The sequence below is a fragment of the Peromyscus californicus genome, unplaced genomic scaffold (assembly GCF_007827085.1).
Source record: "Peromyscus californicus insignis strain IS unplaced genomic scaffold, ASM782708v3 Scaffold_9__1_contigs__length_137607984, whole genome shotgun sequence".
NCBI classification, from domain to species: domain Eukaryota; kingdom Metazoa; phylum Chordata; class Mammalia; order Rodentia; family Cricetidae; genus Peromyscus; species Peromyscus californicus.
In genome coordinates, this window is record NW_026294617.1 from 103893717 (window position 1) to 103910790 (window position 17074).

General features: G+C 37.3%; 1 protein-coding gene across 21 annotated transcripts in view; it reads left to right on the forward strand.

Moving 5' to 3' along the window:
- The window catches only part of Camk2d (calcium/calmodulin dependent protein kinase II delta), a 258730-nt gene that overhangs the window by 167023 nt on the left and 74633 nt on the right, over positions 1 to 17074 (forward strand). For 13 of the 21 annotated variants that reach the window (XM_052729975.1, XM_052729967.1, XM_052729962.1 and 10 more), the window contains exons 5-6: positions 9523 to 9588; positions 13026 to 13098. In XM_052729975.1, coding sequence (XP_052585935.1) covers positions 9523 to 9588; positions 13026 to 13098 — 139 coding nt within the window. Of the gene's footprint in view, positions 1 to 9522; positions 9589 to 13025; positions 13099 to 14036; positions 14110 to 17074 lie in introns of all 21 variants that reach the window. The other 8 variants (XM_052729980.1, XM_052729963.1, XM_052729971.1 and 5 more) reach the window with 1 other exon arrangement.

The following is a 17074-nucleotide window of genomic DNA, read 5'->3' on the forward strand; positions in this document are numbered from 1 at the left end:
TCAGACACCCATGGAATAATTCCTTGTTTCTCAGTTCTTCTCTTAGTCTTTGTGAATTTATCACACCCTCTAGGTTGTTTGTTTTGCTTTGTTTCTTTTGTTTGTTTTTGATTATTCCATGTACAGTATGACTTTGAGAAAGTGATGTTCTAGAACCCTCTGCGAGACATTCAAAATGGTGGGAGTAACAAGGATTCTGACTAATCTGTAGTAAGTGACCAAGAGGGACAGGAGTCAGGGCCTTGCTGACTGGCTGGCTTGTCCTTAGGACAGTGTACCAGGTGTTCCTCAGCCTGTCCATGCAGAGAGAGCCACAAGAGGTTCATGGGTGTTCATTTTCCTTATTCATCATGCCAAAAGGATGAGTATTAAATGAGACACATTTGCTTACTGTTATGTATACTTCCTCATAAACAGGATGAATGTCTAATTTGGAATTTGCTAGGCCTTAAGTATTCTGACTTCAGAAACAGATCTTTGCTTTAAATTATGTTCCTAAGAAACATTTGCATTTGTTATTTTTCTCAGCCTCCCTAGGTTTCCTAATAGAATTCATAACTCAGTTCTTGGTGCTCATCCATTAGCATCACCAAACTCCCATTTACAGATACTGTCTAGCAGCTTTGACAGTAACAGAATTAGTGTAAAAATTACTACATATATTTGATAGTAAATTAGAAAAATGTTGATATATAACAATATATTATAAATATGTATATTGTATAACAGCACGTTATAAATATGTAAAGAATAGCAAACTGAACAGTATGTGCAGTTAGCTTGGATAGATGAAGTAGGAAGTTGTGACTATAAATGTTAAGTTTGTCTTAATGGATTATCTATATTAAAAACTAGTGAAGTCGTCATCTCTGCCTTCCTCTCTTCCTCCTTATTTTTGTGGTGTGAGCACCTGCATGCACATGCATGTACACACAGAGATTCATGGGCATAATAATAAATAAGCTAGTAAAAATAAACCTGCTGGGGATGTCGTTCTGTATACTGTGAATATGTGTGTTGCTCTGATTGGTTGATCAATAAAATGCTGATTGGCCAGTGCAAGGTAGGAAGTATAGGTGGGATAAGCAGACAAGGAGAATTCTGGGAAAAGGAAGACAAAGTCAGGAGTTGCCAGCCAGACACAGAGGAAGCAAGATGAGAATGCTCCACTGAGAAAAGGTACCAAGCCTTGTGGCTAAACATAGATAAGAATTATGGGTTAATTTAAGTGTAAGAGCTGGTCAGTAATAAGCCTCAGCAAATGGCCAATCAGTTATAATTAATATTAAGCCTCTGTGTGATTATTTTATAAAAGGCTATGGAACTGTGGGTGAGAGATTTGTCCCGACCACGGGACAGGCTGGGACACAGGAAATCTTCCAACTACATAAACCTTTCTTAAAAGCTTAGTCTTACTAATAGAAAAAGTAACACGTTTCTTCCCTTTTCTTTTGCTTTAATCCGTATACTCTTAATCGTGGTAAACAGTCACATTTTTCTTCTGTGCTCTTTGTTGGACAGAGTCAGAAAACAAATGAAGAAAGTGAACTCTTGGGTAGTGGTCTTTCACACATTTAAGAAAGAGCTGAGATAAGAATTAAGAGTTGGGGTGGGTTGAGAACTGAAGGAAGATACAAAAGTCATCAGAAATATATCAGAATGAAATGAACGAGGGTGGATTGGGTATGGCTGTGCATGCCTGTGATTGCAGCACTTGAGAAGCAGTGACAGAAGAATCCTTGAGTTCCGGGTCAGCCAGGGCTAAAAGGTACATGTCAAAGAGTCAAGTACCAGGCAAGAAAGCAGTAGTAGGTGGCCTAGGTGCCCTTGTCATTTTACTTCACTTCTCTATTCAGCAACCTCAAGAGGGATATATGTATATGCCCATACATATAGCTTCAGCTTTAATTTCGCATAACCTACCCCCTCACCTTGTTGCCTCTCTCCTGGACTAAGCTGGGTGTTTGAACAGAACAACTCCAACGACCCGTATCCTAGTTAGATCACGTCCTCTGTAATTCTTAGTATGGCTCAGCACATTGTGCCATACAAAGATCAGTTAAAAAGGCATTGGACTATTAAAGAAACCCTGTGGCCTTTAAAAAAAAAAGATGCATTTTATTAGTTTTAGTTATGCATATGTATGTCTGTGTGGGGGCATGTATACATGAATGCAGCTGCCCTCAGAGGCTGGAGACATTAGTTCCCCTGGAGCTAGAGTTACAGGTGGCCATGTGATGACCAACATAGACTCATTGACCAACATAGGCTCTGGGAACTGAACTGAGGTCCTCTGCTGGAGTGGTATGTGCTCTTAACCTCCGAGCCATGTCTCCACTCTGTCTCTGTGGCTCTTTTGATTTCCATCACCCTACTTAACGTCCATGATGAGCAGCTTATCTGGACACCCTCAGGTTACCTACTACTTCTGAGGTATGATAGAATGCTAGGTATTCAATTATTAAATATCTTCCATACAGAGCTGATCTTGACTGGGAAAGGCATTGGCAGTGAAGCTAGACCTGTGTGTTCAATACCTTCCCACTTGACTTGTGTGGGACTACCACACCTGCTACTGCAGCTGGTATACTAAGGCAGGCACACTGATTCTGGCCTTGGCTAGTGACATTGCATGATAGATGTGAAAATTCTGATTGTTGACTGAGAACATTGAAACTCTCTAAACATACGAAATAGGCCAAGTTTCAAAGAGTCATTGAGAATAAAAGTATTCTTGCTCTCTGTATTGAGTTATATTACAAGAGACATGGGTTCATCAAGAAATGAAATATAAGCAGCTAATTTTTCCCCAGCATCATAGAACATATTTTCCTCATCTTAATCTGTAATCTAAATATATATCCTGTATTCAATATAACAAATAATTTCTGAATTTACAGTCAGACATGACTTATTCATAGATGAACTTGGAGAGAAAACATGAAATACTTGTCTGACCCTGGATTATTTTGCTCAAGATGATCTCCAGTCCTATCCATTTTTCCTGCAAATCACATAATTCCATTCTTATTATGTCTGAATAATATTTGATTGTGTGTACGCATGTATGCATGTGCACATGCCTGTGTGCCTGTGTTTCTCCATTATTGATCTCTTGACAGACATCTAAGCTTATTCCATGTCTTATCTATTTTGAATATTGTAGCATTAAACACAGATGTGTCTCTGTGATTTTTACTCTTTTGAGCAGATATCCAAGAATGATCTACCTGGATTATATGGTAGTTCTGTTTTTCATTTTCTAAGGAACTTCCATATTGATTAACACAGTAGCTAGACCAATTTAAATTTTTTTCCATTTCAAAATTTTTCTTGAGAAGAATGTTTGGAAAGTATAATACATGAGACATGTGACAGCTGCCTTCAAGTAGAAACTGGTTTGAAGCCACATGCAATGGTTTTTTTTTAATGATAGCCATTCTGACTAGAATGAGAAGAAATTTCAATATGTGTATGTGCATGCTTGCACATGTGCAAATGAAGACCTATATGCTTGTAGAGGCCAGAAGACAAACTCAGGTGGCCTAGAGATCAACAAATAGGCCAGTGTCTCTCACTGACCTGTCTCTGCCTCCCAACCTCTGAGAGCACAAGTGGGTTCTTAGGATGGAAATCTTTTCCACACATTTGCAAGACAAACACCGCATCATCCCTGAGCCACTGAGCCAGCTTCCCAGTCCTCCCTGTAACATTATTTGCATTTCCTTCATGGCTTAAAGTATTAAGCATTTCTTTAATGCATTATTGGCCATTTGTCCTTCCTTTAAGAACTCCCTGTTCAGTTCATTTGTTCATTCATTGATTGGATTACTTGTGTTTTAGGTGTTTAATTTTACATATCCTGGATATTGATCCCTGGTTGGCACAAGTTTTTTCCCATTTGGTAGGCTACCTGTTCACTCTAGTGTTTGTTTTCTTTTCTGTGTGGAAGATTTTTAATTTGATAATAATTTCATTTGTCAACTCTCACTGTTATTATCTGAGCTTTCACCTCTTATTCTGAAAGTTGTTGCCTATTCCTATATATGAAAGTGTTTTTCCTACTAGATTCAAAGTTTCAGGTCTAAAATTAAGGTCTTTGATCCATTTTGTCTGAGCTGACTTTTATGCTGGTTAAGAGGTAAAGATTTCACCTTTCCAATCTACTGAAGAGACTTTCTCTTCTCTAATGTATGGCTTGGTGCTGTCATCAACAGTTAGAACACAGCAGCTGTGTGGGCTTATTTCTGAGCACTCTGTTTCATCAAATGGTCTACTACGTGCTTTTATTTGTGCTAGTACCCTGATGTTTTGTAACTATGGCTTTGTAGTATAATTTGAAGTCTGGTATTATGATACTTCTCATGTTTCTCAGAGTTATTATTTTTTTCTATTTGAGGTCTTCGGTGGTTCCTTGTGAATGTTAGGATTGTTTTATCTCCTGCTGTGAAGAGTTTTATTGAAATTCTGATTGGGATTGAATTTAATATATAGATAACTTTGGGTAAGGTAACTATTTTCACAATGTTAATTCCTCCAACCCACAAACATGGGATGTCTTTTCATCTTCTAGTGTCATCTTCAGTGGCTTTCTTAAGTGCTTGGTAGTTTTCCGTGTAGAAATCTTCCATCTCTTTGGTTAGGTTTATTTCTAGATAAGTTTGGAATATTTGATGTTGGTTGCTGATTTAATCGTCTTTTCAGAGAGTAAGGCTATCATAAATGGGATGTTTTCCTGATTTTATTCTCACCATATTCATTATTGGTATACAGACAAGTACTGATTTCTGTCCATTGGTTGTTTTATATATATATATATATATATATATATATATATATATATATATATATATATTCTGCAACTTTCAGTAAATGTTTATTAAGTTACCTCTGAAGGCTAGCCAGACCCTATGTACAGTGCTGAACATACAATGTCTCCTTTCCATGCTCTGCCTAAAAGATTCTTATTCCAGTGGTTGGCTGGATTTAGTCAGCATCTTAGATCTTACCTTTCCCATTGAATCTCCTCAGACTTTGCTCCCTTTGCTCAGTGGTTCTTTGGAAGTCTCTGGGGGGCCCACTGAGGTAACTGGGATTAGGTGGGATTAACACATTGGTCATTTATGTAACACATGATAGTGTAGTACTGTTGGCACTCAGCGTGGGGAATGGGCTGACAGTCTTGCCATGTTAGGGACAGATGCATAAAATAAACTCTCATCAACTTTAGTCTGACTAGTGACTGTTCTCCAACTTTCACTCACAGTCCAATGAGCTGACCTCAATCAGAAGGTTAAAGGTCATTGAGTGCTCTTCTTAAAATAAAGATTCTACCTAGTCTTTCAAAGGATCCTGTGCACTTCCAGAGATAACCTCCTCTCCAAGTTCCACCCATGGGAGAAACAAACAAAAGAAAACAAGTCCCCCTTTTAGCAGTGTTTTTAGAAAAGGCCTTACTCTTCATTACTTGGTTTTTTTCATTTTTTAAAAGTATAAGCAGTCTCATACCTACCTCACAGAGTCGTTTTGCCATTTGGAGAGACCGAGGCAACACTTTGTCCAGGTAGCTGGGTGGCTTGAACACCAAACATTTTCCTCAGATATTTCTGCAGACAGGAAGTATGAGATCAGGGGCTAACCTGAACTGACTGTGACCCCAGCTCCTTTCATCTTGCATGTGGTTGACTTCTTATTACATCTTCTTAGGCTGAGAAGGAGGGAAAGCTCTGTAACAGCTTTTAAAGGATTCTACCCTGGTGACCTTCTGAATGAATGAATGTGGTCACATAAGGGATTTGGATTTCTCCATACACAAGGGAAAAGATATTTAATCCACTGCGCACAGGGAAGTACCAGTGACTATCCGCTTTTACTGTTCAACAGTGTGGAAGGCAATATGCTGGGTGTCATGCAGACAGAGGAATGTGTCACAGTCACAGCTGCCATGCTCGTACTTCTACAGTAGTCCCTTAGATGAAACAACACCAGACACCGAAGTGTAAGGGGAAGAAAAATAAACCAGTAAACAAAGCTGATTTGTGGTAATTGTTTGTCTCTCAGTTAGAGAACTCAAGTTTGCAGTCTTGAATTTCAGGTTTGTTGGCCAGAACTTAAGGGGGTTCACTCTGCAGCTTTGCACTTAACGTGACTTAACTTCTTATGCTTGGTGAGAATTCTGGTCTGCTTTGACATGATGCCTCTTTCCTGTGCATAGCTGGGCCCTGATGTTTTCCAACTCCAGCCCAAAACTCCTGGCTTTCCCTCTTCCACACTGGGAACCAGTTCTGATCTCTAAGTCTGCCCTTTGGGTCACTGTGGCATTACTTTATCTTGTAGAACCTCATCTTGAACTACTCCAGCTGCCTAACCTCGTCAGAGCTATATTATTCATGAAATTTTATAAATATTTCATTCAGGATGAAATCACTTTTGATCATTTCTAGGTAAATATATAGACTAGAAGCAAAAGAAAAATTAATTCTGAAGAGTAATACAGCATGAACCAAAATCACTATAAATAATACAAATAGCAAATATTTATCTATTTTATACTCAGAACCTCCTATTTTGAGTAGTAAATTATCCTTTTTCTCTGTAAGTCTTAATATTTTTAAGATTTATAAACAATAATTAATGCTTCAAACCTATAATTGATATGCTTCAGATCATAGCAGAACTCTGGCACTATTTTATTCACAAATGTTTAATTGGTTAATTAATCTAACAGTTTATTCATGAAACAGAATTAATTTGTGGCATTATGAAATTTTACATGTCTCCCTAAAATTTTTCAAAACTGCAATAGCTTAATTTTGTGCTCCATTGAACAATAATGTGAGTATGACAACAGCTTTTCGTTAGGACAGTATATTTTGCTGTAACTTCCTTTTTTTTTTTAACTTTTGTAGACATTTGTCATGCATGATGCTGAAAGGATGATGTGATTTCATTTGCAGGAAACTATTTTATAAAGTAGTTAAAGATTGAGCATGGAAAGATGAAAAAGAATGCTATTAGAGACAAGTTAACTCTACGAGCTAAACTCATCATGAAAAGCTCACCATCTGGCAGAGGATGGAAGAATAGTGGAATGCATGCATAGCATGTGCAGGGTGCTGAGTTTGTATCCCAACACCCCTCAGAAACACTCTTCAATTCTTAAAAAAGCTATAACTGCTTAAAGCTGTTATAGTTCACCAAAGATGACCAGAGTGTAAGCTTCTCTGACTCTTTAATATTCCCCTTTAAGTACAGATCCCTTAATAAATAAAATCCATTGCAGGAATTGGCACACCCCATTTCCTAAGCCCATGTAAAGGACTGACTTAGAGTAAATGGCACACAGAGTGTAATCTTCTCAATTAGTTAATTTGATTATTGTTCAAACAGTTATTAAGTAAGCAGGTATTTTGTGTCCATGCTGGGGGGGGGGGGTACTAATGTAACAAATACTGGCTAGATTTTATTAACAGAAACAAGCTTTTTAATTTGTTTGTGCTTCTTGTCTTTCATCTTTTTCTTTTTGAACCGAGGGCTCCACACATGCTGAGCATGTGTCTTACCACTGAACTATAATACTATCTCCTAGATTTTCTAATGAGTGTTTAGATTGTTGATTGTTGCAGCTTTAACAATCAAGTTGTAAGCATAGACAGAAAAAATATATAAATAAAAGTATAATTCTATCACCCTTGATCATAATGCAGGAAGAAATACCACCAAAGATTTAATTTATAATAGTAAAAGATTTGCAAGAAGTGCTTTTGTGGAAAAAAAAAGAAATGCTTTTGTGTCCTATCATTTTATATTAATTTTATCTAGGGCACATTTATAATTGCATTATTATACATTCTAGTAGACAGAAAAATAAGTATGTTAGTGAATTATATTACATGTACCATGGTTCTCGAGGAGAAAAAAAAAAAACTACCCAGAAATTTACATAATCGTTTTCAATATACTTTTATGTGAAAATAGTGATTGGAAAAAAATGGCACTCACACTGCAGGACCTTGAAGAATTCAGAACGCAGTGGAGAGGAGAGAAAGTTACACAAGTGTTCAGACATGCATACAGATTTACTGCCCAGTCTGCAGAGTGTGAGTGCTGCTATCTGGAGGGTACAGTCCTTCCGTGATGTCCTGGAACATGAGAAGCCAAGGAAATGGAGAGAACAAAAGGAAGGCATTATTAGGGTCTAAGATCATGCACAAGACTTTATGCCATCAGGTGATGCCTTTCCAAAGGTTGTGGGCCTATGATTGGCCATGTCTGCTGGAAAGTCTGTGCTGGGCAGTGGCTGAGAGCTTTGCTATGCAGTATGTGATCTGCTCTGTGCTGGATGCTCTGTAGTCACTGGCTTCCATTTTATCAAGAATAAACCTGACTACCTCAGTTGTGAAGCTTCATAAGCTAGCCTAAAGGCTTTTTACACTGCGTAATACACTGTATAAAGACACTAGCTCAGCAGATATTAGTTACAACAAGGAACCCCAAAGCTGAAACAGTCTCTTAAAACCTAAACACAGCATAATGGAAAAAGGAGTCAGGCATAAATACTATTAGAAGACCCACGTCACCAATAGTAAAGGAATTCATATTGATGTGATATAACAGTTTTTTACTAGATAGATATTTTCACTAATTGTGTGTGTGTGTGTGTGTGTGTATATATATATATATATATATATATACAGCAAATTATTGTGTGTGTGTGTGTGTGTGTATATATATATATATATAGCAAATACTAGGAATGATTTAAACTGTGGGCATCTTCCCAATTTGGGAGTAAAACATTTTGGAAGGCAGCTTGCCTTGTCTTCTCCCCACAATTTAAATGGGTGCTCTTTGATCTGGAAATTTTACTGGTAAGAATTTTTCTTCTAGAATTAACCTACAACATGCAAATATGTATGTGCGCACATACACAAATGTAATAATATTTGTTGTATTAAACAAGGGAAACTCTTTCCAATATCAAGAAATGCTCCTGATTTAACATAATATGATAAATTATTTATTAATGTTGTATGATCCGACACTTATTAGAAAATTACTTCTTTGTGTGTCTTTCCAAAGGAAAAAAATACATGTTAATGATAAACACAAAAAAATTAATGCAATACACAGTTTCAGCCTTCAGAGTTTCTTTTAAACTACTTAGTTAGCATTCATGTGTATATCTTTTTGTTCATAAAATGTTGCTAAGGTACGCCATGTATTTTTGTCAGACCTCAATCAATATCTATAAAACTAAAATGAAGACTTTCTTAGAAACCATTTTCTGTAGAAGATTTTGCTGTATATATCTACAGAAAATTTGTGACCTCTGGATAACCATTGATAACACAAATTTGAGTGCTTAGATACTAAATGGCATAATGTTTTAAAATAGTTGGGTTTGACTTATTATTGAAAAATAATGTAAGGAAAAGAAATCGGTATGAACATTATAAACTTACTGATGCCTAATTCTTTTCTTCCTATTTTTTTTTAAATGTGTTTCTCTTGTTTCCACAGAGTTACTGGAGGTGAACTGTTTGAGGACATAGTGGCAAGAGAATATTATAGTGAAGCTGATGCCAGGTAAGTGGCTTGCCCTGAGCGAGATAAAGACTTACCATTCCATCTCTGACACTTGTTCTATATATGTACGTAAAGATTGAAGTATATCATGACCCACCATTATGAGAATCTCATATTACCACCCTGGATTCTCTTTATGATGAGTCCTTCATCACAGAAGTTTCTCTCCTCTAAAGATTGCTGGGATGACTTTTAGAAAAAGGAAAAAGTATAGGTCTGTTTTAAATCTTATTTTTGATCAACCTCCCCTTGAGCTTCCATGTTGTGAAGGCCTGATAGCCACAGTGGCTGTTGAGTACTAGTGTGACAGAGTGCTTCTGTTACCACAGGAAGTTCCATAGTACAACACACTTCTAGTCAGCAAAGAGAAACAAACCGCAGAAGGCCTCAGTGGCCCCTCTAGAGTGTTCATATTAGCATGTAACACTTTGGACATTATATTAAAGCCTTTGAAATGCTGATGTGAAAAGCATTTATTTTTCTATTTCTGAGAGTTCACAAGTAACTTCCTGATTTTATTAATTAGCAAAAATTTTCATGGAAATTTTTTAAAGGGCCAGCATTTTAGCCGGGCGGTGGTGGCGCACGCTTTTAATCCCAGCACTCGGGAGGCAGAGCCAGGCAGATCTCTATGAGTTCGAGGCCAGCCTGGACTACCAAGTGAGTTCCAGGAAAAGGCGCAAAGCTACACAGAGAAACCCTGTCTCGAAAAAACAAACAAAAAAAAAAATAACAAACAAACAAACAAAAAAAAAAAAAAAAAACGGGCCAGCATTTTATCCCATTTTAAGTTCCCTACACTACTCAAAGACATTTTTGGTAGTAAAATTGCATTAATCTGCTTATGTAGACCTGTTTAGACTTGATGATGTTAATTTTCCTTCTGTATACTATAGCTTTTACTTACGTTGAAAAAACTGATGAAGAGCAGTTTAACTCATCTGATTAACTCATCATAACATAATTGATGCTATGAAAGTTAAATCATTGGCCATCTGTCCCATCCCGACTGCTTTCCAGGTTTCCCAAAGTTGTAGCAGTATAGGGACCCTCAATGACACTCAGCTGATGTTGAGAGTCCTCATACCTCCAAAGTAGCACATGATATGTAAAAGCTCACCTTTTATGTAAGTTGTGGTACCTCCCTGTAACCCCAGCCCTTTGGAGATGGAGGCCAGAAGGTCAAGAATTCCAGGCCAGCCTGTGCTATATAGTTGAAACACTGTCTTACAATAAAAATAGAAATAAATACATTATTTTTCAAAAATCTCAGCTTTCAATTTCTGATTTTCTTGGTTTTATACCACTACATTTCTTGACTTAATACTAATGTTTATGGTATTCTGTACATCTGACTGTACATGACTATACTTTAATTTGTAGTCTATGTTTTGCTGTCAAAGTCAAGTAGAAAGTTCTGTTTGATCTTTGCTACATCAAGTAAATCCTTAGCTGCTCAGTGTATTCCAATACTCACATTTGTCCCCAGAAAATGGACCTAGAACAGTTCTAGAATAGCTATTTGCCAAGCAGGACAAATAATTTTAATTAAAGAATCAATTAAGAAAGGGAGTTTGGGGCTGAAGAGACAGTTTAACAGTTAAGAGCACTTGTTGCTCTTGCAGAAGTCTGTCCCTGGTTTGGTTCCCAGAACCTACATGGTGGCCCGCAAACACCCCTAACTCCACTTACAGAGATTTGATGCCTTCTTCTGACATCTGTGGGCACCAAGCACACATGTGCACATGCAACCAAACACTTATACACATAAAATAAATAAATCTAAAAAGTAAAAAGACTTTTAAAGGAAATTTTACCTACTTTGCCTTTCTAAGTTATGATAAACATGTTCTGTTTGAAAACTTGTGGTTGAAGTGAGGTAGAGACTATTTTAACTGTTGTCAAGCAGTAACAGATAACAGGACAAAACCCATAGGTTGGGCCGTTTCACAGAATAATTTTTAGGATAGAGATCCCACAAGAAATCAAGAATAATTCTATTCCTATATATAATAAGCATCAAGAATCTATCTCTTCACATTTTTAAACTTTATTTTCTCACTAGCCCTCAAGAGCTCAGGCATGAAATTCATCCTTAATAATAAAGAGTAGTGAAACTAATTTAGCATGAATCATTGCTTCTTAATTTTGACCATAGGCCAAATAAGCTGTTTTTGTAGTTAGATAAAACAGAAATGTTCCAAAAAGACTGTGTGGAATTCACATTGTGATAAAAGAACCACACAGTTAAAAACTTATGAGTAATTATCAAGCAATCCATGTAGTTGACACCTCCAGTTTGAGTCTGTCCTAGTGGCCATATCATTAGATTTGGTACCAACAAGTCACAATGATCATGGGTGTTTTGATGTATGTATCGTTAAAAATTAGACGGTGCTGGGTTTTTTTCAGTTCCTGTAGAGTGTCATTATGTTACACAGCAAGTGACTGAAAATGTTCTTATCAGGTTGTGCACTTTTTCCTTGATTCAGCAAATGCCTTTTGTTTGTGCTCGGGTTTGACCTGTACAGTGAAGGTGTGCAAGACTTGTCAGTATGGTGTGTTCTGCGTTATTGGGTGTCAGGTGGCACCTTATTGGGGTCTTGCAGCTCTCGGTCAAAAAATTTCTTATGTCTGATTTAATTGATTTGATATCAGTAAGCTTCTAATAAGGGTAGCATCAATGGTGCATTTTAACATGGTAATAAGTAAAACTTCCTTCACTAAAGGATATAGAAATAGATTTAACAATTACCAGTCTCCAGGGGATCTTAAACCTATTTGCAAACTCCTTAGCCCTTCCCCCAGAGTTTTCTTACTGTGCAAGAGGTTTATTTTATGTCATGTGTCTTCTCTGGATCCCCCTGCCCTCTTGGAGCTTGAATTTATTTTCTTATTCCTGTATTATACAGGAGGCACCCCTTTTAAATCACTGGTACATGTGTCCTTCCCTTTTTTAAAAATATCCCTGTTTCACCTACCACTTCATCTGTGTTTACCCTCTTGTTTCAACATGTTTAATTGTGACCTCAGACCTTAAACAGTTTAGATTGTGTATGACAAACACATGGAAATTTTATGTCTCTGGATAATCTTCCCAGGACATTTTGGGAACTAAACATCAAATTTTCTTCCTGACTGTGGAGATCCTGGCATCTACAACAGATGACTTAATCTGTAGACTAGCAAGAAGAAACACAGCTTAAATTGTTTTGTCTGAATATGTCACAAATTATATGTTGGATGTCATTTTACTAAAAATCAGAATTAGCTTTATTCAACATTATTTAACCCTGGTGTAAAGCTAAGAAAAGTGTGAATAAATATAATTTCATTTGTTTGTTTTGTTTCGTTTGAACCTTCATTTTATTTTGTATCCAGTGTGATTATGTGCCTTTAAAATGTTCTCCCTCCCATTCTGCCCTTGTATCTTGCAGTCATTGTATACAACAGATTCTAGAGAGTGTAAATCATTGTCACCTAAATGGCATAGTTCACAGGGACCTGAAGGTCAGTATATGGAGTCTGTAAATCGGAATCAAAGACGTTTCTTTGGTTTTATTCTGTTTTGTTTCTCCGGGGAAAGGGCAGAGGTGGGGGGTATTGAACATGGTGTCTCCAATGTCTTTCCCGACTTTTTCTTGACGTGAATAATGAGATGACAATGCATGATGCCTCTTCAGTTTGCTCATCTACAGGCTAAATATACATCATAGCAGGAAGGGAAGAGCAGCGCCAATACAACCTGCTACGTTTCCAAGCAATAAATTACCCAGAGTTGGTTTGAGGGCAGGCTTTCCCGAACTGTCCACCATTGACACCTGGAATGAACCTGGCCTGTGATGTATGTCTGCCTGTAGATTTACACACCACTTCTGTTCTGAGACCATGGGTTGCTGAAGCAGGACAACTGGCTACACATTGCTCACTTGAGCCTGATGAACCCTAGGCGAGGGGTAACAATTGCCAGCTAGTCTACAGCGTAAGACGCCATGACTGTCAAAAATTCACTGTGTGTCCTCATTTAAACCTAATGGTGCCTTGTGTACTAACAGGACAGCTTTTAGAACAATACTGTAAAAATGGGAAAGAGTTTGTGTGTGTGTGGAATAGCAGCAGAGCACAACAACTACAAGATTATATTTGTGTTCCAATTCATTTCCTGGAAGAATTTATAACCAGGAAATGAGCTCCAGAACAAAATGAGATATTGTCCAAATGGATCTTTTTAGAACAAGTTAACACACATCATGGCTCACAGCTGGCAATATCCTGATTGTTCCGTGGTAGTAGTCACTCTTCTTGAGCAATGTGTTACTATGATTGAAGGAGATAAATTCGACACTAGTTGTCCTCTCCCTTTGCTCTTTAACCCGGTCTCTCTGAGGGTATACAGACAGTGAGTGTAAGCTTGGAACTAACACACGCCCCCTGGTGTTTGCATGCAGTCATTGCATTCAGCAGATCCTGGAGGCTGTGCTACACTGCCATCAGATGGGCGTAGTCCATCGGGACCTGAAGGTGAGTAATGCTGTTGGAGAAGATAAAGGAAGAACCACACAGTTCCTAAAGACTGTTCAGCTGCAGTTATACCAGGAAAGGCAAAAATTCAAGTAATACAGCTATGTGGACTCATTCCAACACATGTATCCATGTGCTTCCCCTAATCACAGCCTCTCATTTCATCTCCTAACATATACTTGAGACAGATAAATCCCTATCTTTCAGAAATAGTTTTCTAACATTAACAATAAAAAACTTGCTTTATGTCCATACTCCAAGGAATGAGCATATAGTTTAAGATGACTTTAAAATTTATGATTTTTCCTTTGCTGTAAACTAGTTCTGTAGACATTGATGAAACATGATATTTTACATTTATACTATATACCTAATATTATATAAATAATTTTCAGAATTATAAACATAGGCTTAGCTCCAGTGATTGAGTGCCATTTTGAACTCTAAACTCTTTCCCCTACCAGTAATTCTTGGAATTCTAGGACTGTAGGCTTCTTGCTTCTTTTATTTGTATTTCTAGGGGCCCAGATATTATGATCTATGAAAAAGATTATATCAGATCAAGCATATGGAGCACATATATTTTCTATGGGTGCCCACTAATAGTTGTAAGAGTTTACTCAGTTCCTGTTATCACCCAGAACAAGGAATTTTTAGTTCATTTGGAATGAGATAGTTTGGGGGACTCTTCCATTAATTTCCTGATTCCCATCTGTCATCATTCTAGCTTCACTTGTATTTCTGAAAAACAGAGAAACCTACAATAGCAAATGAAATACAGCCATCGGGTTGGAGGAGGGTAGCCAGTGTGCTTCATGGTTTATTATGGTTTCAATTCTTTGTTGGCAATCCCAGCATTTCCAGGCTTCACTACAGAGGCAATGTAGTGTTCAGCAGAAGGACCTGGACATTCTCACACACACTCTTCTGAGTCTATAAGAAACTGTGAATTTCACTTAATGTTCAAAGGTAGGATTTGTACCAAAACATTGACTTTGTTTTCTGGACTCTTTCAACTTCAGTTGATTCTGAGAATTTTAACTATGAAAAACTAAGCTATGGTAGAGGGTATTTTCTTTGAAAGAGTCAGGATATAATATTGCACATTTCTAACACTTACCACATATATGTATCAGGAAAAAGAAAAAAAATATGTTCCTTTGAAAAGTCCTATCTCGGGAAATCGTGTCAAAAATTCATTAGTGGCCAAGGGAGCAGTCAGAACCCCTTTGTGTTAGCTGTCAGGACCCACGGGACCTTACTTTTCCACTGGGCTTATGTCGATATACACAATATTTGTTCTGTTTTATCAGATCTCTGAGACCCACTTGGAATACTTTACTGCATTTATGTGAGCAAATGTATATTCTAAAGCCAAACATAAAAAAGCAGGAATCCTCTTCCCTCAATTGTATGGGATGTTTTATGGGATCAAGATATGGATTTGCTGTTATATCTCCAGACTCAGCCAAGACCTTCAAAAAGTGGAACTTGAATCAGAGATGGCAGTGGACCTGGGACATTGGCTGTGAAAAAAACAGTTTTCTGATATACGATCTAAACTCAGTTATCAAAAATCCGGGCAAGTGCTTTCTAGTAAGGCTTACTACCAAAAGAAATAGTGCACTTTGTGCCCTGGCTTCTCCATCATGCTTCTCTGATCTTCAGAAAGGATGGAGATGGACTTTTGAGAGCACTTTCTGTAATTTCTATAATTGCTGATGACCTAGTTTTGTCAAATTGATGACTTGGATAGACTCCTACAGAGTCTGCTTCCCAGTGCTTGTCAGTTGACCACTTCCTGGTCATGCTAATAGAGTTAAAAACTTGTACAATAAAGGCATCATATGTACATGTAAGTGTGTTAAACCCCTGACTTTGTTTTGTGCCTTTTTTACCAAATGAATACATTCTATGTGATGAATACGCTACTGGAAGTACCGTGTTTACCAATGTAATCAAGTATAAAGGCATTCATCACCAGGCTTTAAACCAAGTTTTCCTCACGGTTCCTACACCTCCTGTCTTCATTTCTTTATCCTGATTTTTATGTTAGTTCACATAGAATTATTTAGATACTGAATGCATGTGGTTTAGTTCATCTAAATCACTTTGAGGAAGAACATACACAGTGCTGTGTTTATTAACATTATCAAAGATACTTGTGGCTGTTGTACACTTTAAGGTAGACCAACACCTGCCTAGCAAAGGACCCTAACATGCTTGCAACATACTTCTTCAATTCAGGAACAGATAAAATTCAACCAAAAGAATAAATGTATATAAACACATACTTGTAAGAGCAATCATAGTAGATTATCCATAAAATAGGATAATTATATCTTAAAATAACAATGCTCACTAGTTTGAATATTTAATTAACTGCCATCCTCTGGAATCTATAAGATATAAATTTATTGGCATCCAGAACCAAGACTAAGGCACAGCAGGCAAATTGAGGAAAAGAAACAGGACATGGTTCAAAGATTGAGGGAGGAGATCAGTCACCACCAGGCTATTCTCAGTGGACACGTGAACACCAATATATATGTTCCCAGTAATGGGACCATTGATTCATATCTAGGTAGGATTAGAGGTTCTAGCAGTAATGATTATAGTGTTGTTGTATAAGTAGGAAGCTTCAGGGCACAATTGAAGATATTAGCCACAAAAGGAACCTCTGTGTATCCCTCAGCAGAGGATGCTGCTCTTCTATTGGCCACTTTTTTTTAGTAGCATGTAATGGAAAAATCATCATGTAGGTAGGTAAACAGATGGATGGAAGGATAAATGGACAGATGGATGGATAGATGATAGATAGATAGATAGATAGATAGATAGATAGATAGATAGATAGATAACTTTAATTCTGGAGATGTTTGTGACTACCTCATAGAAATTTATGATTGCAGTAGAAAGAAATTAGTTTCCAGAGAGCAGAAGTAACTCAAAGCATTCAGTAAAT